Genomic DNA, 19,447 nt, shown 5'->3' with positions numbered 1-19,447 from the left:
GGTATTGCTGGATTTGTTTCAGCGTGGGTTTTTGTTTGTTTTTTTGGCTTGGTTTTTTGAGAGAGCGAGAGCTTGAAGGAGCGAAAAGCCGCATTCGTGCTAACATTAGTAGCGTCCCTGATGCGGTAGGAAAAGTGACAGGCAAGGTGGAGAACTCGGAACGTTTGGCGCTGATGGGGAACCAATGTCTCGGAGCTTCCGTTTCCCAACCGGCCGCTTAAAGCGACGGACACATTCCGCGTGGGGGACCTCCGAGGGGGCCACTGCACAGCCTCACCTGGAGACGATGGAGGCAGTGACGGAGGGGACGTGGGAGTCTCTGCCCGTCCCGTTGAGCCCGGGCGTCGTGAGGGCCTTGCAGGAGCTGCGCTTCCCTCACATGACCCCTGTCCAGGTAGGAAGTGTGGACTGGAGAAAGCGGGGAGGCGGCGGCACAGAGAGCCGAATTGGGGCCAGCCGCCTCCCCCTTAAGAAAAGGGCATTTTCTTCGCCCCAGCATCGACCCTGGTTGCTCTCCCCTCTAAATGAGACTCAGGCCAGGATATTAACTAGAGCCAGCGAGGTGTAGTGGTGAGAGTGCTGGACTAGGACTGGAGAGACCCGAGTTCAAATCCCTATTCAGCCTTGGTGGGTGACTCTGGGCCAGTCACTTCTCTCTCAGCCTAACCTACTTCACAGGGTTGTTGTGAGGAGAAACTTAAGTATGTAGTACACTGCTCTGGGCTCCTTGGAGGAAGAGCGGGATATAAAATGTAAAATAATAATAACTATGCTTGGGTTTAAAATACAAGATTTGGGACCACCGCTCCATGGAAGAGGCTCTGTTTTGCCTGTGGGAGGCCCCAGATGCAGCCCCTGGCTTCTCCATGTTGGGCTGGGAAAGACCTTTCTCTGGCTGAAACTCTGGAGAAGGGCTGCTGGCAGTCGGATAACAATGACCTGGATGGAAACCATGGCCGCCTTTCATCGAAAGCATAGGCATATGTTCATAAAATCAAAACACAGATTTTAACTTTGCACCAGCGGGACTCAAATTACCCATGAAGGACTGCCGAGTTCTGCTTCTGAAGTGTTCTGTTTTTGAAGATAATCAGACAAATGGGATAACTGGGTCAGAATTGTCTTCAGTGACACTCCAGGCTTGTGGATGGGACTTCTCCAGCCTTACCTGGAGATGCCGGGGATTGAACCAGGGACCTTCTGCATGCAAAGCATATAATAGGGGCAGTGTTTGGGAAATAGTGGCAGTTGAGTATAGAGTCATGAAATAATGATCTTGGGAGGCCTTCAAGGAGCCTTTCAGTGGGACAGTCTCTAAAGTTGCTATTGGCTCTGTGGCTCTGATGTCACAGAAGGCTTGCAAATTTAGAGCCTGACAGCTGGCTGCTTTGTGGGGCGATGGGGGCGGAAATGGGAGAAGTCTTAAAAGCTGCATTCTGAGGCCCCTGCCCAATGTCTACTACATTAAACATCATCATGGGCTTTGGGATGATGACTTCTTGGTGGAGATCAACTGGGTGGTCTTGGCAGGCTTGGCTTCAGGTTCAAGGGGGCACCTTGAATTCTTATATTCTTATATTCTTGAATTCTTATATTCATGTATACCCCACCTACACTGAGTCTCCTTTGGAATGGAAGTAATAGCCCAGCATTACTCCATTCATCTAACTGTGAATTTCTGCCTCTTTTTCAGTCTGCAACAATTCCTTTGTTCATGACAAATAAGGATGTGGCTGCTGAAGCTGTGAGTATTCCACTGCATGAACCAGCCATGATCTTGCCCTTCTGTGGCTTCCAGCATTAAACTATTTCTGGGGTCTGTGTTTCCATTCCCCTAGGTAACTGGCAGTGGCAAAACGTTAGCTTTTGTCATTCCTATCATAGAAATTCTTCTCCGGCGGGAAGAAAAGCTCAAGAAAATGCAGGTAAGACATAGAGATATAAAGGCCTGTGGGGGGGGGGGGCGGGACTGAGTAGAGTGGGGTGTTTCTTATTTTCTGTGGGGGAAACCCCTGTGGTTTTTATCCTGGAAAAAAGTGGAGGGGGGATCTGTTTTTCTCCATTTCCTCCCAGGCCTTCACATCTCTAGTAAGCCAGTATCTTTCTTCTCTCCCCTTGCTTAAAAATAAATCATGTGAAGATCTAGAAAGCAGTTTGAAAGTGATTGGTTGACCAGACACCAAAATGCTGGTGCCAAAGAACCTACTTCTTCTACTACTACGGATTTATATACCGCTCTTCAACCAAAATTCTCAAAACAGTTTACATATAAAAATGAATAATACATAAACATGGTCCCTTGTCCCCAAAAGGTTCACAGTCTAAGAAACACAAGGTAGATACTAGCAACAGCCACTGGAGGGATGCTGTGCTGGGGTTGGATAGGGCCAGTTGCTCTCCCCCTGCGAACTCTAAGAGAATCACCACTTTAAAAGGTGTCTCTTTGCTCTCTTCCTAACCTTCAATGTATCCCACTCCTATTTTCTGCACCGGGCTGATAGAAAGATGTATGTGTGAACTGCATCAAGTAAACATCTACTTGACTCTTTCACTCTCCCCACCCCACCCCACCCCCTTGGATGTCTCAGGTTGGAGCAATAGTCATCACGCCTACGAGAGAGCTTGCTGTTCAAATAAATGAGGTGATATCCCATTTCACCAAGTATTTTCCACAGTTTAGGTAAGTGGATTCTAACTGGGAGGCAAGATGGCTCTGATGGTTTGCATTAGTGGGGTTTTTTGAGTAACGTGTGTCTTGTTTCAGGCAGTGCCTTTTAATTGGTGGGAAGAATCCTGTGGAAGACATAGAAAGATTCAAAGAACGAGGGTGAGTTATTTACAGGTCAGCGCCATAGTACTTCTGTTAGGTGAATGTGTGATTATCTGAAACTTCTTGTCGTCTGAATTTCCTGTGTTTAGTTGATGTCAGTATCACTCCTATTTATTTGAATTTGGGATTATTCCATTTGAGTGCTCACCAGTGTTCCCTGTAACAGGGATTCCCAGATGTTGTTGACTACAACTCCCATCATCCTCAGCGCTAATGGCCTTTTGCTGGGGATGATGGGAGTTGTAGATTGTTGTTGTAGATCTGGTCTGTTATTCAGACCAGAGTATGTGGATAGAATATCTTCTTCATTATGAGCTCTGCCACCCATTGAGATCATTCAGAGAGATCAATTTGCAGGTGCCACCAGATCATCTGGTGGCCACTCAGAGACAGGACTTCTCTGTTGCCGCCCTGAGGCTTTGGAGTGAGCTCCCTGCTGAAATAAGAACCTCCCCATCTCTGACAGCTTTCAAAAAGACTCTTAAGATGCATTTATTCAGCCAGTCTTTTAAACTAGAATTGTGGTTTTAAACTGTTATTTAATGTTTAAAGAATGTTCTGATTTCTGTTTTAATTTGCTTTATTTTTGTTGTAAACCGCCCAGAGTCATGAGTTTGGGGCAGTATAAAAATATACTAAAAAAAGATTTAAAATGCTATGGTGTTCCTAGACGATAAAGTCAGGAAGTCAAAGCAAGAAGGGGGATACACTGTGTGTACATACATACACTCAGCCAACCCTGAAGCTAGAAATGTAGCTTCTATACTGTATCCCTGGCTCTCTTAAAGCAACAGAATAAGAAGTTTAGGGCAGCAGGGAAGAAAAGAAGGCAATCACGTCTGTAGTGAGAGCTTGCTGTCAGTTGCAATGTTTTAATAGGTTTTAAATTTGAAAACAAACAAACCAAGACTCCCTTTTCCTAAGATGCCTGTCTTGATTATATTAATCTCAGTTCTGAGGAAACGGGTTTATTTGCCTTCCTTGTTACCTTGTCTGAGGTCAGGAGTTCTTCTCCAAATTGGCTCTAAACTGCTTTTTTCTGTACCCAACAGTGGAAATATCCTTGTAGCTACTCCAGGACGTTTGGAGGACATGTTCAGGAGGAAATCGGATGGTCTGGATTTGGCCAGCTCTGTGAAATCGCTTGATGTTCTGGTCTTAGACGAAGCAGATCGGCTGCTGGATATGGGCTTTGAAGCAAGGTAATCGCACTGGGAGCAGAACCGCTCTTCCCTCTTCTCGAACCTTGATTATCGCCTGGCTTGGGACGTGATTGGCCTTTTGCATCCGGGGAAGGGGGATGCTGGGCTAGGTGGGCCTTTAGTCTGACGCAACAAAGCTCTTCTTATGCTCTTCATGGTTTTCATTTGCAGTTTAAATGCCATACTGGACTTCTTGCCCAAGCAGAGGCGGACGGGCCTTTTCTCGGCAACTCAGACCCAAGAGGTCGAGAACCTGGTGAGGGCAGGCCTCCGGAACCCCGTCCGCATCTCGGTGAAGGAGAAGGGGATGGCTGCAAGCAATGCCCAGAAGACACCCACGCGGCTGGAGAACTACTACATGGTGAGGAGGGTTCCTCCTCTCCTGTGAGGATTTTCGCTGGCTGAGTGACCCCATGTAACCTTAACCCTGTCGGATGGTGAAGGAGTTGGGAACTCAAAGACGTCCTCTGATGCTGGAGCCCCAAAGCCCCTAACAGCACCTCGTCCGTTCTGATGGCTTAGACACATCCATGGAGGACAGATCTGTCCGTAGCTCCTAGTCTGGATGACGATGACTGTGGGCTGCCTCCATTGCAGGGGAGCAACAGCAGGAGAGGGGGCATGCCTTCGCCTCCGGCTTGTGGGCTTCCTAGAGTAGAGGCACCTGGTGGGCCAGTTTGGGAAACTGGATGCTGGAGTAGTTAGGACTTGGGTCAGATCCAGCAGGATACATTATTCTTCTTATGTTCTGCTCCCTGGGCCTGTATTGCTGTGGAATCCATTTGGCTCAGCTGGAGGGTGCCCGAATGATGTCATCAGTGATGTCAGCTGGGAAGTGGGGAGATATGCCAGAAGGTCTTGGGGCCAGGATGAGAAGGAGGGTGGAGTAGGGATGAAAGAGGAGTGTAGCAAGCTCCAAGCCTGGCGGGGAAAAACTGGAGACGAAAAAGAAGGGCGGCCATTTTGTGAAGAGCAACCATAAGAATCCTTCTGCATCAGGCCAGGCAGGCAGAAGCCCTCCCCTGCTGTGTTGCCCTCTGCAGCAGCTTCTGTTGTGAGGTATACTGCCTCTGAACATGGAGGTTCCATGGAGCCATCATGACAAATAGCCAGTGACTGACCAACCACGGATTTGTCGACAGAGGGCTTCAGCGAAGAGACAGGGAGCCTGCTTGGACAGGAAGAAGATAACCAAGAACTGTAACCACATAGATGAAAAGCTTGGCTGTGACTCTGATGTGGCTGCCATGTGCAAAAGAAACCTCCAGCTTGCTACCAACTGTGAACTGTGTGCCTCTGTCTTAAGAGCTACACTCTCAGCTGTGCTTCTTGTTCATCCAATCCCTGTAGCCTCCAAAACAATTCACACACACACACACACACCTTTTAAATGCTGAGTGTTCTGCTTGCTGTTCCTGTTTTATGCGCTCCTCTGTAGCACAAGAATGCTAACTTCAGCAAGCCCCAGCTTAATATGAGTTTCTGGTCTATTTTTGTTTTAATTATCTTCTGTTTCTTTTAAGATCTGCAAACCAGATGAGAAATTTAACCAGTTGGTCCACTTCCTTCGTCAGCACAAGCCAGAGAAACATCTAGTCTTTTTCAGGTAATGCCGAGTGGACCCTTGTTCGCTTTGGATTCCGGCCATGTCAGGTCCTAACCCCCAGGCTGTAGTAAGGATTAATGATTAATTAATTAATAGTAGTAGTAGTAGTAGTAATAAATAAACTTTATTTGTTAGCTGCCCCATAAATTGTTCTTTAAAACACGAGATAAAATGCACAACACATTAAATCATAACAGGCCAAAAAGGTGGGGGTGGGAGAAAATATAAAATACAATACCAAACAATTAAAGACAGCAATAGCAGGAGAGAGGGCATGCCCTCAGCTCTTGCCTGTGGGCTCCCCAGAGACATCTGATGGGCCACTGTGTGAAACAGGATGCTGGATTAGATGGACCTCCTTAGGCCTGATCCAGCAGGGCTGTTCTTATGTACATTTTAAAAGTATCAGTTTAAATCAGATCAAAATTTAAAATTTACAAAGCCTGAGTGAACAAAAAGGTCTCTCTCTACCTGGCATCTAAAAGTACAAAGTGATGAAGCAAATTTCACTGAGGAGGCTATTCCATAAATGGGGTGCAACCACCAAAAAGGCCCATTAGGGGAGAATTTGAGTTAACCCTAATTTAGCAGAGAAACCCCGTCTGATGAGAACAGCTCACGAAGGAGATATGGAAATGACTGCTTAAAGTCTAAAACAAGTAAAGAGTTCTCTGTAGAAGTTACAAACTTGGATCGAAAGCCTGTGCCCTGTCCTAGCTCCCTCATGATGGAAGGAAGAAAAAAAGAACAGAGAAGGGAGTGTCCTAATAATATCAGTCTACCAATCACAGAAGAGTTAGAGCAAAGACACAGAAATAAGAGAGATCAAAGGGACAGTCCAACATTCTCGCCCTCTACTCCTAATGCCCCTAGTGGTCAATAGGAGTCATTGGTGTTAAGAGTCTTATGATGCTTATGAAGTCACATCTCCAACAGACTGAGATAACAGATGCCATTTGAAAGGCATCGTAAAAATGCTTTGATGGTGATGGAAATCATATAGGTCAGGGGCCCTTTTCAAAATAGTTCTTTGGTTTGAGGCCTTTAGGCGACATAAAATTAAGACACACAAAGTTGACCTTTTTGGATGTGACATTTGCTTATACCTTCAGCACCTGTGCCTGTGTGGAATATTATGGGAAGGCTTTGGAATCTTTGATTAAAAATGTGAAAGTAATGTGCATCCACGGGAAAATGAAACACAAACGGAATAGGATCTTCACAGAATTCCGGAAACTTGCGAGGTGAGAGAGCTTTTTGCAAGAGACACATTTTTTTAGCCAGGTTTTTAGTAATCTCTGAATATTTTAAATTGTTTTAATAGTTTGTTTTTGTTTTTGTGAACCGCCTAGAGCCTTTAGAGTCAGGCAGTATATAAAATAAATAAATAAATAAAATAAAGAGCTGATTTAGCCAAATGCTGGAAATGTTCAGAAAAACATATATACACCACTCCATTCTACCTTGTATGAGGCTTCTAGACAAACTGCTGAGATTTTAGGGTGGTTAGTTGCAGAATTCCACATCTCAGAATCGAATTACACTACTGAGAAAATACCTGCTGGACTGTACTGATGGAAAGTGCGGGGGGCGGGGTCACAAATCGGAATGCTTCCTTTCATCTAAAAAATTCATTTTGTTTGTTTGTTTGTTTTTATGGTTAAATTTATATACCGCCTTTCATTAAAAACAATCCCAATACTTATTACCATGCTGAAACTGTGATGGCTCAGTTAAGAATCGGGCTGCTGTGTTCTAAACCAGCTGAAGTTTCTGAACAGTTGTCAAGGGCTGCCCCACAAATAATGCATTGCAGTAATCTAAGCTGGATTTTACAAAAGCATAGATAACCAGAGGAAGCCTGTCTAGGAGGGGCCTCCGCTGGTACATCAGCCTAAGCTGCTGAAAGACAGTTGGTGCCACGGAAACCTGAAGAACACCAATGTATAATATCTCAGCGACTCTGCCTTAAAAGTTTTGTTTGTTTTCCTCCGCTTCCTAGTGGCATTCTAGTGTGCACTGACGTGATGGCCCGTGGCATAGACATTCCAGAAGTGAACTGGGTGTTGCAGTATGACCCTCCAAGCAACGCAAGGTACACACTCTTCCTTTCAAGAATGGAGCTAACCTTCAATCTACTGAAAAATGGAACATAGGAAGCTGCCTTCTACTGAGTCAGACCCTTGGTCCATCTAGCTCAGTATTGTCTACCCAGACTGGCAGCGGCTTTTCCAAGGTTGCAGGCAGGAGTTTCTCCCAGCCCTATTGTGGGAGGGAACTTGGAACCTTCTGCATACAACCTTCTCAGAGCAGTCCCATCCCCTGAGGGGAATATCTTACAGTGCTCACACATGTAGTCTCCCATTCAAATGCAAACCAGGGTGGACCCTGCTTCACAAAGGGGGACAATTCATGCTTGGTACCATAAGACCAGCTCTTCAACACAACTTCTTGGGGGGAAGAATGTGTTCTTGTTTCCCAATATTGTGTGTTCTTGAAAAGCTTCTCCTCTGGCTAAAGTTACCTTCTCTCCCCCTGCCCTTTGTCCATTTTTCAGTGCTTTTGTACACCGCTGCGGCCGCACAGCACGCATTGGCCACTTGGGCAGTGCGCTGGTGTTCTTGTTTCCTATGGAAGAAGCCTATGTCAGTTTTCTAGCCATTAACCAAAAGGTGAGTGGACTGTTCACTTTCGAGGGGGTAAAACAGAGTTTCCAGGGTCCAGGATCTTGGCCGGCTGGTTGTCCATCCAAGCAGGCCAGAGGTGGAGGCATAATCCAGAATGGTCAGTGCTCAGACTTCAGAGCAGGCAAACCAGGATGTCGTTCAAAGCAAGCAGGGGGAGATCTAGGGCAGCGAGGAGGAGCTGGGCAGAGTTGCTCAGACTGAAGAGCAAGCCCCGAGTCAGAGCTCTGTAGGGTTTGGTAGACGGGGATTGGCTCTTGGAGATCAGCTGACTGAGGCAAGCCATCCCTGCAGCCACTCTGGCACTGTTGAACCACAGAGCTTGGCATGCCAGACTGGCCGTGAGTGCAGAACGCTGGTGGTCCTGGAACAGGCACACACATGTCCAGGACACACACATGTCCCCAGGTGCCTTTCACTAGGTTCTACCTGGAGTGGAGACTCTAGATAGACTCTAGATAAGCGCCGTCTAGGATTGAAAATTGGCAAGTGTGGGTCCTCCCACCTCTGTAGCACTCTTGAACGGGAGGAGCTGCAGCATCAGGCATTCTGCCTTCTGCACAGATGCCTTGGGAGGAAATTTGGGGCAAAGATGACACGCAGTGTGGGAAAATGAGGCTCTTGCTCGTTAAAAATGAAGAGTTTTGAATATTAAATAGGGCCCTTTAAACAAGCAGCTGAACGAGGAGAAGTACTTTCTGTGTCTTGCTTCAAATAATCTGGAATTAGACTTATTTTTTAAAATTTAAATAGTGTCCCATGCAGGAAATGAAGCCGCAGCGGACTGTGGCAGATGTCCTGCCCAAGCTGAAGACCTTGTCTTTGGGTGATAGAGCCATGTACGAGAAAGGGATGAAGGCGTTTGTCTCTCACGTGCAGGCCTACGCCAAACACGAGTGCAACCTCATCTTCCGCATAAAAGGTATTGAGCACTTGCTCTGTGTGTGTGTTTGTGTTTGTTTCTGCTGACCAGCTTAATATGTCCGCCACCTTCCCTTGCAGTGGAGGTGAGGGGGAAGGGTGGCCGGGTCCCAATCTCCAGCCACATACGACAATATGACAAATATTTGTATACTGTTTTTCAACCAAAGTTCCCAAAGCTGTTTACATAGATATAAATAAAATGGCTCCCTGTCCCCCGAGGGCTCACAATCTAAAAAAGAAACGTAAGATAGACAACAGCAACAGCCACTGGAGGGATGCTGTGCTGGGGATGGAGAGGGCCAGTTGCTCTTCCCCTGCTAAATACAAGAGAATTGCCACTTTTAAAAGGTGCCTCTTTGCTCAGTTAGCCAAGGGCTGCTGGGTGTTGACACTCCAGCAAACAGAAGATCAGGCTAGCCCAGAGCTGCACAACATTGGCCCTCCGGTCTTTGTGTGGGACTACAACTCCCATCATCCCCAGCCACAGTGGCCAATAGGGATGATGGCTGTTGTAGTACAACAGCTGCTGGAGGGCTCTGGTGTAGCCCCAGCTGTTGGCCAGAGGATCAGCAGCTGCGTGCAACCTGCTTCTGCCAGTATCCCAAACAAAACTGTGCTGTGTGTGTGTCAGTCTCTACCAACTCCCTTCTTCACTCCTGCATCTTCAAACTGGTTGCTGCCACTCCGCTTCTCCCCTGAGTCTCCCTTTTTAAAATTATAAATCTGGGAGGAAGGTGTGTGTCTTTTTCTGGTTTATATGAAGCACCAGGTGTTGCTTTAGAAATAATAATTTTACTTTTCATGGAAGCTTGTTTAATGCCTGCAGAGGATTTACTGTGTAATTTGGTTGCCATAAAAGTGACGAGGAGCCTCAGAAACATAAGAAGCTGCCATATGCCGAGTCAGATTCTTGGTCCATCTGGCTCATTATTGTCTACACTGACTGGCAGCAGCTCTCGAAGGTTTCAGGCAGGTGTCGTCCGCTGAGGATGATGGGATCCGTATCGTGCAGCACTCGACTGCATTCTCCCATCCAAATGCAAACCAGAGCAGACCCTGCTTAGCAAAGAGGGCAACTCATGCTTGCTCCCGCACGACCGGATCGCCTCCCCTTGCCTTGTGGCATCATCAAGGTTCATGAAGCTAAATAGGTCTTCCTTAAGGTGTCACGATGCTTTGGTGTCGATTTAACCAGGTTGCCTATTAGTCTTTGTCACGGCATCTGCCTTCACTCCTGTGTGCCTTTCCCACCCAAACAGACCTCGACTTCGCCAGCCTGGCCCGAGGCTTCGCTTTGCTGAAGATGCCAAGGATGCCAGAATTGAAAGGGAAGTCTTTCTCGGACTTCACGCCCACCGAGATTGACACAGACTCCATCGCCTTCAAGGACAAGAACCGAGAAAAGCAGAGGCAGCGTTTTCTAGAGCAGCAAAGGAAGGCGAGGCAAGAGCAGCCGGGCGGGCGGCCGCCGTTTATCAGGAACAAGGCCTGGTCCAAGCAGAAGGCCAAGAAGGAGAAGAAGAAGAAAGTGACAGCCAAGCGGAAAAGAGAGGAGGTGAGCTGGCCATCTCGGTTGTGGTTTTACCACTGAGTGATTTTTAGTCCTAATAAATAACATCCGCATGGCACTTGTGCATGCTCAAAGCGCGTTCCGTGTCTTATCTTCTTGTGATCCTTTGGAACATAGGAAGCTGCCTCCTACTGAGTCAGACTACTGGTCCATCTAGCTCAGTGTTGCCTACACTGACGGGCAGTGGCTCTCCAGGGATTCAGGCAGTGGTCTCTCCCAGCCCTACCTGGAGTAGATGCCCAGGAGTGAACCTGGGGCCTGCTGCATGCCAGCGGATGCTCTACCACTGGGTTGTCGGTCCCATCACCTAAGGCAAGCCTGCTCAACTTTAGCCCCCCAGCTGTTTTTGGACTACAGCCCTCATAATCTCCAGCCACAGTGGCCAATCACCAGGGATTATGGGAGTTGTAGGCCAACATCTGCAGGAGGGCCGAAGCTGAGCAGGCCTGCCCCAAGGGGGAATAGCTTACAGCAGATAGAGCTCACGTGTAGTCCCCCATTCAAATGCAAACCAGGGCAGACCTGCTTAGCAAAGGGGGACAATTCATGCTCACTCCTGCAAGACTAGTTCTCTTCCCCAACAACCCTGTAAGACCAGAGCTACACAACTTTGGCCCTCTAGCTGCTTTGGGACTACAGCTGCCATCTTCCCCAGTCCCAGTGGCCAATAGACTGGGATGATGGGAGTTGTAGTCCAGTGTCTGCGGGAGAGCTGAAGCTGTGCACCCCTACTATATGATAAATAAGCACAGTTGTCCCTCTATTGCAGCACAGGAGGTCTGAGGCTGAATGGTAGGTCATGGGTATGGCCAGCGTTGGTTTTGAGAAGCGAGCATAGCCTGGCCCCAAATCTCGCTTGCTGTATAAGAACAGCCCTGCCGGATCAGGCCCAAGAAGGCCCATCTCATCCAACATCCTGTTTCAAACAGTGGCCCACCAGATGCCTCTGAGAAGCCCCCAGCAAAGAGGTGAGGGCATTCCCCTCCTCCTGCTCTTGCTCCCCTGCAACTGGGATTGAGAGGCATCGTGCCTTTGAGGCTTGATGTGGCCTGTAGCCACCAGACTGGTAGCCATTGATCGACCTGTGTTCTGTGCATTTGTCTGAGCCCTTTTTAAAGCCATCCAAATTGTTGCTCATACTCGGGGCCAGAGCAGCACGTTAATGTGACTGACTGTTGGGAGAAGGGCCAAGATGGAACTCAGTGGCCAATGGCCTCGAAGTCTGACTCAGTCTAAGGCAGCTTCCGGTTGAGGGATGGGGCTGTGGCTCAGTGGAAGAGCCTCTGAGGTCCCAGGTTCAAGCCCCGGCAGCATCTCCAGGCCAGGCTGGGCGAAACTCCTGCCTGAAACCTTGGAGTGCTACTGCCAATCAGCCTAGACCAAGACTGAGCTCAGATGGAGCGGTGGTCCGGCCCTACAAGGAAGCTCCCCATCTTCCGTTGATACGCTGCTTTCACATCTGGCTGTTTCTCCCTGCACATCCTGTCTCTGCTTACCTTGCAGGGCTCCGACGTGGAAGACGAGGATATGGAGGAACTCCTGAACGACACGCGGCTCTTGAAGAGGCTGAAGAAGGGCAAAATCAGCGAGGACGATTTTGAGAAGCAGCTGCTCTGCCAGAGGAAGAAAGTCTGCACGGAAAGAGTGGAGAGCTCGGAGTCTGAAGGATGAGAAGGGGGCTGAAGGCCCTGTCGTGGGAGCTGGGCCCCGGAAGCCAGCTCAGCTCAGCGCCACGGGGACCCTGGTCAAGCACCTTCCAGAGAGTACAAGACTACACTTGAAGGTTTTCATTCACCTGGGGCGAGTGGCAACCTCACCCAGTCACCGGGTTCCTAACAGATGTCCTTCAGCAGGTCTGGTGAGGGAGGCTGTAACCAGTCTTGCAGTTGGCCTGCCCTTTCCTCGCCTCCCATCTTCCAAGGGCCTCCAGCATCCTGCTGTAACCCCAGCAGGCAACTCCCTTTTGTACTCATCGGCAGGACCGTCTGGGGTCAGCACTTCCTGGGGCCCTTCCCTATAGAAAGATACAGGCCCTCATGCCTCGTGGCCCCACCGTCTCCTTCCCAGAGATGAGCCCCCGCTGGGCCCACTTCTCCTTGGGTGGCTGCCGTTCTGTTGCCTTCTCGGGCTGGGCAAGGGAACCGAAACCAGAGTGGAACAAAGGTCACGTCATCCCAGCTGCTGGGGGGCTCACAGGCCCTTTTTAATAATGCCAATGAAATGGTGGGTTTCTAAATATATATTTATTTTCATATAACATATATATATATATCAAACAGTTCAGAGATGACTTTTAAAAAGCAAATATAGATTTCATCTTTACATACAGTCATGCGCCTCGAATTTAAGCCTCAATCAAAAATAGAAAGTCATATCCTGAAAGAGCTGTGGTCTCCCTCCATTCATTTCCCAAAAACTTTCATCTGTCTACAAAGGTTTCCTGAGCGTTTTCTCTCTACCTCCCCTTGTCTATACAGTTGCTGCTCCTTCAGCCATTCACCTTGTATGCCCGAGTGCTGAAGCTAAAGTTCTTTACCTAGGGTATCATGATTTTTCTTTAGATTTGTGCAATGGTGATTTTTGTTGCCATGAGTATCCTGCCCATCATAATCCTTTTAAAAAAAAACAACCACCAGACTTTAGTGTCTCTTAGAAGTATGGATCATGGAGAGAAAAGCAATTTGTCTCCTGTAATCCATCTATCTATATTTCTCTAAGGCATTCCCGTGGCTAATCCCGTGCACAGCAGCTCTCCCGAAAGTTCGCAAGCAGTTGCCTGGATAGCGACAGGTATGGCAGTGGGGTGGCTGGCCGGCTGGCCAAAGAAAACGGCGGCGCGGGGAAGAAGATAGCTGGCAGGGGGTGGGGAAGAAGACGGCTGGCAGGCAGGTGGGTGGGAAGAAGACGGCTAGCAAAAAAGCAGGGGTGGTGGGGGGAGAAAGCATCGGTGAATGGCTGGCTGGCTGGCTGGCGGGAGGAAAGGAAGGAAGAAGGTGGGCCACCTGGCCAGGTGGCAAACGGCCAGTGGGTGTGGGGGGAGAACTAGAAGACAGCGAGGGGGTGGGAGAAGAAGATAACATGGGCGGCAGTTCCCAACTAGAGGCGCAGCTGCTCTGTGCTCGGCCCAGCTCTATTGTTCTTGTCTAAAATGGCTTTCTAACTTGACAACTGCATTTTGTCAATGCCAAATGCCATTTGGCTCTGCTGTTGGGGCTTGTATTTGGAACTGGGTTGATCCAGCCTCTTTCCTCATCTCTCCTAATTTGGTAGTATAAGTCACACAGGGATGGAGATCGCCTTCCCATCTTGAGGTTTGTAGCCACTCAACGCCACCCCAGCCTCTTCTGGGCTGAAACTAATTTGGGACCTATTTCCCAGATGCTTCCTCTTGCCTCGGCCTTTCTTTATGGGCAAGGTCAAGTGTCTAACCCACAGCAGGGCTTCTTAAACCTGGATCCCCCGGTGGTGTTGGACTACAGCACCCATCATCCCCAGCCACAATGGCAGAGGTTCAACAGGTTCGTTTGAAAGAGGCTGCGCAAGATGGCGACCAGTCAAGTAACCTTTTCAGGGAGCTCCTTCGCTGAGTTATAGTTTTAGTAAGTTTCTCGGGTCTTTTGCATGCTGAATTTTACAGGCTAGCTTGGTTGTATGGCCTTGGAGCTGCCGGACTGATTAAACGGCTATATTTCACTCGACAACAAGCTCTCCTCCATGATTAGGTTTGTTTGAAAACCCCGGAAGTAGATGGCTGTGGGAGAGAGTGGCTTATTGTTACCCTTCACTCCAGCCACAGTATTTGCAGCTTGCTTAAGCAGAACCCATTTCTTCTGGAATTGATTAACTCTATGCAACGGCAAGTTCTTCAGTGTTGTTACATCACAACATACTATCAGCATAAAAGCATGCATATGCAGCAGTAATTCAAAGTGGCTACATGACAGCCTATTCAGAGAGAAGGAGTTACATTGCAAGTCATTTTTAAGGAAAACGTTACATGGAAAACAGAACCTTAGCCTTCCGCATCTTCAGATGGGTAGGTTGTCAGGCCGCCCCTGGCTGTTCTCATTTTTTCCACAGTTCTCTCTAATCTGGAGACTCGGTCCTGCAAAAGTCTAACTGCGTATCAAGGAAAAGAGAGGAGGAGTGAGGGCCAGGTGGGCCAGGAGTCCATTAGGAACCAAGCCAAAGTGTAAGAACTTACTTGTGGTGTTCACAGCGATCTCCAAGCGCAACACAGCAGCCATAATTTCCCCAGCTGATGCCAAAGACATGTTGCTCCATTCTGAAATACAATTTGCAGCGTTCCCCATGAGACTTGCAAGTAACAGACACAAAGGACACTTCATTGGTCTGCTCTTACTGTTAACTCTTGTCCTGAGCGATTTCCGAAAAGGAAGGGCTGGGATCCAGAGAACCTTGTCCGCTGCCACTTAGTCAACTCTGTGCAGTCAGCAGGTTGTCTGGGGTCTTGAGGTGCTGCTAGGAAGCTCCATACAGAACCTTATATACAGACTACATGTTTGAGCACTGTAAGATATTCCCCCTCAGGGGATGGAGCTGCTCTAGAAAGAGCATCTGCCTGTTCGCATGCACAAGATTTTGGATTCCCTTCCTGGCATCTCCAGATAGGGCGGAGAGGGACTCCTGCCTGCAACCTTGGAGAAGCCGCTGCCAGTCCGTGAAGACAGGACTGAGCTAGATGGACCAAGGGTCCGACTCAGTCGTTTCCTATGTGCTCTAGTCTTACAGTGGATTCTGTACTGCCTATTGCAGCATTACAGTTTTAGTCCGTAGTAAGTCTTACATGTGGCTTTCTATGCTTTGTACTTAAATTAGTGATGGCTTTGATATTATTCTACATTAAATTTATCAGAATTGGTTGAAAGTGTCTGAACTGGTCATCAAACCACTTTTTAGAGTTAAGCTGGGGTGATCTTCTGCCTCTGTATAACTGGGCAGAGTATCTTAGTTTCAAAAAGGGCATCCCAAATCCTGCAGATGTTTTCAGTCCATTTTTTTAATCATCTCAGGTCTGGTCTCGTTGGGACCTTTAGGAGGGTATGTAAGACCTTGGAAACAGTTTTCACATGGACTGCAGAGCTGGCCTTTTTGAAAGAACTCACAAGACCTCAGCTTTGTTTTGCTGGTACTGGTTGTACATTTGTGGCTTGTCAAAAGATAAGGTGTCAGATTGCTCAGAAGGTTCCACATATGCAAATGGGTTGGGGGCAGCTTCTTTCTAAAGAAGAAACATATTTAAAATGGGAGCTAAGAAAGATTTCTCCTCACCTGTCTCCATAGCTGCCTGCTTGGGAGGTTCACTTATGTCCAGTGTGATGTTCACTACTTTTTGAGTTGCGCTGGCCTTCCTGTTATTAAAGCAAAACTGGTACGTTCCACTCATCTCAGCATCAAAGATGTACGCCCCACCGGACTGTCGCTGCACTTCGTAGATCTTCCTGTTATTAGGTGCTGTTATCTTGGAAGCAAGAGAGAAAGAAAGCCATGACACTTGAACAGTGGGCACTCTTAATTCTTTTCATCTGTGTGCGGAATGAGTTTTGTTCTGGGCGGCAGTATCAAGGCAGTGTGTGCACATGTGCATTCAGAGCGGGGCTTTCCTGATTCAACCTGAGTGCAATCTAAAAAGAGCCAGTGTGGTGTAGTGGCTAGAGTGGGTGTGGTGTAGTGGCTAGCTGGGTGACTCTGGGCCAGTCACACTCCATCCCCCGAGGGATCTACTCAATAGCAGGAAGAGGCCCGCCCAGGAGGCACCTCCTCTAGAGCAGGGATTCTCAACGTTGAGTCCCCAGATGTGATTGGACTTCCAACTCCCATAATCCCCAACCAAAGGCCACTGGGGCTGGGGATTATGGGAGTTGAATTCCAGTCACATCTGGGGACCCAATGCCGAGAATCCCTGCTCTAGAGGAGGCCTGGCCTGCACATCCAGGAGGCGCAGGGCTCTCGTTGGCTCTAACACACCTGCAGATGGCACCACCAGCCTTTTGCTGGATCAACCCCTCCCTTGGGGAGCTTGTGCCTTCCCCCAGCATCATGCGCTGTCCAGCTCTTGAGCCATAGCCTTCCAGCTCCCTGCCCAGCTCCTGCCCACCCCGGCTTCCTCTGTGCTGCCCTTCCTGGCTTGGACTCACCTCCACGCTGATGTCGTAGAAGCCACCCTCAAGCACCTCAAAGAGGAACCTGATCTCCGTGCCATTTAGGACCTCCTTGGCGAAACACTCCTCCGCATCCTGGTCAATGACAACCAAGTTGCCGGCTGCTGGGGCTGAGAGGAAGAAGGCCACCAGCACTGCCTGCACCAGCAACATCCTAGTGGTGTCTGCTGCTGGGGGGAAAGAAAGGAGGGTGAGGTGCAAGCACAAAGAAAGAGAGTTGCCCACTTTCTACTTATTTATTACATTTCTCTCCCACTCTTCCTCCAAGGAGCCCGAAGCGGTGTACATGGTTATGTGTACCTTCACAAGAACCCTGTGAGGTAGGTTAGGCTAAAAGGTACATGACTGGCCAAGAGTCACCCAGCATTTCATGGCTTGAATGCTTTGCACTGGAGCTTTTCCTAGAGATGGTTCCCACATGGATTTCTTTTTCACAAGATCAAGCTCCTTCACATCTCCAGGCATGCCTTCAAGCGTCACCTGGAGATAGTGTTACCAACAGTCCCTTTTCATCTGGGATGTCCCTTATTTCAGCCCTAAACTGTCCCTTAGGGGATGCCATTTGTCCCTTATTTTCAGCTAATGGGAAGAACCTATGGCTCAGATCAAACCAGTTATTTCCACTAATCATGAAATAATTAATGAGCTCCAACTCCTTTCCCTTCCTCCCTCCCTACCAGAGTACTCTGGTGGGCAGCAGGTTTAGGGGTTGCCAGCAGTCCCATATTGGGGACGGTATTATTATTATTTACATTTTATATCCCGCGCTTCCTTCAAGGAGCCCAGAGCTGTGTACTACATACTTAAGATAATGCTTGTGTGTGAAACCTGTTTTTCATGGGCTAGCAATGCTTCTCTTTCTAGAAAACAAAAATCACATCACACACCCAGTTTGGCTAGCCATGATTATCTCAATAAGCAGAGGGGAAGCAATCTAAGTTGTAACTTAAGCTGTTGTTTGACTTTAAACTTTAAAAACACACACAGCAATCAGGCTTCCAATTACTCCTGTATACGCCATGCCTCAATATTTGGGCAGCGGCTTGTTGGCAACCCTACCTGGAGATTCCCGATGTTTCCCGGAGACCCCAGGCCACTCAGGGTTGGCAACCTTACAGGGAGGAGGAGGAGAAATAGCTGCATCAGCTGCTAACACACAAAGTTAATGGACTTTGGGGAGGGGGCAGTTCAAGCCCAAGTCACGCCCCTTCCGGAGGAGAGAGGCAACAGCTGTCTTCAAATCTCTGAAGGGCTGCCTCACGCTGGAGAAGGAGCAGGCCTTGTTCTCGGTTGCCCTCAGATTAAGATTGCCCTGGAGATGCTCACCCCTGACTCCCCGTATTCTTCACATCAAACCCTTAAAATCTCCAGGATGGCTTTCAAGAATCACTTGGAGGTTGGTAACCCCCGGGGAAGTAGGAGGGAACAGATTCATTAGGGAATCTCCTAACTACAAGAATGGTTTGACCACGGAACTGTCTGACACACACACTCTCTCTCTCCCCCTCCCCCCCCAGCTTCTAATGAAAGAGGAGACCAGCATGACTTGTCCCTTTAGCTATGCAAGATCTGCCCTGGTTGCATATGAATGGAGATATTCCCCTCGGGATGGAGCCGCTCTGGGAAGAGCAGAAGGTTCCAAGTTTCCTCCCTGGAGGCATCTCTGAAATAGGGCTGAGAGAGATTCCTGCCTACAACCTTGGAGAAGCCGCTGCCAGTCTGTGAAGACAATACTGAGCTAGATAGACCAATGGTCTGACTCAGTATATGGCAGCTGCCTCTGTTCCTATGTTTTGTGCTGACTCTAAATGTTAGGGGCAGAAGAGCAGCCTCTATGCGTGCAGGCCAATGGAGCACCAGGCATCTTCTGCACTGCATAAACTCAGATTGATGCAGGAAGCTGCCCTTCTACTGAGTCAATCAATCTGAATCAGTATTTTAATCAACACAGACTGGCAGCAGTTCTCCAAGGTTTCGAACCTGGGTCTCTCAGTCCTGCTTGCGAGATGCCGAGGACCGAACCTGGGACCTTCTACATTCAAAGCAGATGCTCTGCCACGAAGCTGCAGCCCTGGCCTTTTGTCCCTCATAGAACACTGTCCTTATTGTACCCTTTTGTTGGTGATGCTTTAGAGAGAGAGAGAGAGAGAGCGTGCAATGTGCCCTAACCCCTTCCTATGCGTCTCCAGCCAGCATCCTGTTTCCCATAACTATTTGTCCAGATAATACGTGTGGCTGAATATGAGAGTTTTAATTTATTTTATTACAAATCCATAACCTCCATTGGGATATTAGGCCTTCTGAGCTCTACACACACTGTCTTGGCAGTTCAGCACTATTTGATTGCAAAGCAGATGAATATAACGCTTCACCTTGGCTCAGTCCTGATTCTTCCCAACTTGGGGCGAAGAAGTGGCAAATTATATAAATATATATGGCTTAAAAGTTC

The 19,447-nt window shown here is 48.3% G+C and overlaps 2 protein-coding genes across 3 annotated transcripts; one reads left to right on the top strand and one right to left on the bottom strand.

Annotated features, from left to right (window-relative positions):
• The first annotated feature begins 217 nt into the window (after positions 1 to 217).
• DDX55 (DEAD-box helicase 55) lies at positions 218 to 15,698 on the top strand. Its single transcript, XM_053280092.1, has 14 exons — positions 218 to 394; positions 1,694 to 1,744; positions 1,839 to 1,925; positions 2,589 to 2,680; positions 2,765 to 2,827; positions 3,883 to 4,032; positions 4,204 to 4,393; positions 5,556 to 5,638; positions 6,751 to 6,882; positions 7,641 to 7,733; positions 8,196 to 8,310; positions 9,076 to 9,244; positions 10,506 to 10,801; positions 12,320 to 15,698. Exons 1-14 carry the CDS (start codon positions 287 to 289, stop codon positions 12,485 to 12,487), a joined length of 1,797 nt encoding a protein of 598 aa, XP_053136067.1. The 5' UTR covers positions 218 to 286; the 3' UTR covers positions 12,488 to 15,698.
• On the bottom strand, positions 13,041 to 19,350 carry LOC128338122 (transmembrane emp24 domain-containing protein 2-like). Of its 2 annotated transcripts, none has more exons than XM_053280095.1 (5): positions 18,058 to 19,350; positions 16,975 to 17,168; positions 16,109 to 16,298; positions 15,021 to 15,101; positions 13,041 to 14,935 (listed from the first exon to the last, which is right to left on the bottom strand). In XM_053280095.1, exons 2-5 carry the CDS (start codon positions 17,149 to 17,151, stop codon positions 14,829 to 14,831), a joined length of 555 nt encoding a protein of 184 aa, XP_053136070.1. In that variant the 5' UTR covers positions 17,152 to 17,168; positions 18,058 to 19,350; the 3' UTR covers positions 13,041 to 14,828. The 2 variants fall into 2 exon arrangements, with proteins under 2 accessions (XP_053136070.1, XP_053136069.1); XM_053280094.1 differs by having other exon boundaries at positions 16,975 to 17,165.
• Between the last annotated feature and the right edge of the window lie 97 nt (positions 19,351 to 19,447).

The sequence above is a fragment of the Hemicordylus capensis genome, chromosome 15 (genome assembly GCF_027244095.1).
Source record: "Hemicordylus capensis ecotype Gifberg chromosome 15, rHemCap1.1.pri, whole genome shotgun sequence".
NCBI classification, from domain to species: domain Eukaryota; kingdom Metazoa; phylum Chordata; class Lepidosauria; order Squamata; family Cordylidae; genus Hemicordylus; species Hemicordylus capensis.
This window is presented reverse-complemented; position numbering and strand designations above follow the sequence as displayed.

What these genes read in the sequence shown, in the direction of transcription:
- DDX55 (XM_053280092.1), top strand. Translation starts at nt 287, where the DNA reads ATGGAGGCAGTGACGGAGGGGACGTGGGAGTCTCTGCCCGTCCCGTTG. An exon ending in GATATGGGCTTTGAAGCAAG is followed by an intron (nt 4,033 to 4,203) that starts GTAATCGCACTG and finishes TTTCATTTGCAG; the next exon opens with TTTAAATGCCATACTGGACT. An exon ending in GGCTGGAGAACTACTACATG is followed by an intron (nt 4,394 to 5,555) that starts GTGAGGAGGGTT and finishes GTTTCTTTTAAG; the next exon opens with ATCTGCAAACCAGATGAGAA.
- LOC128338122 (XM_053280095.1), bottom strand. Translation starts at nt 17,151, where the DNA reads ATGTTGCTGGTGCAGGCAGTGCTGGTGGCCTTCTTCCTCTCAGCCCCA. An exon ending in GCAGGCAGCTATGGAGACAG is followed by an intron (nt 15,102 to 16,108) that starts GTGAGGAGAAAT and finishes ATTGTATTTCAG; the next exon opens with AATGGAGCAACATGTCTTTG. An exon ending in GATCGCTGTGAACACCACAA is followed by an intron (nt 14,936 to 15,020) that starts GTAAGTTCTTAC and finishes CTTGATACGCAG; the next exon opens with TTAGACTTTTGCAGGACCGA.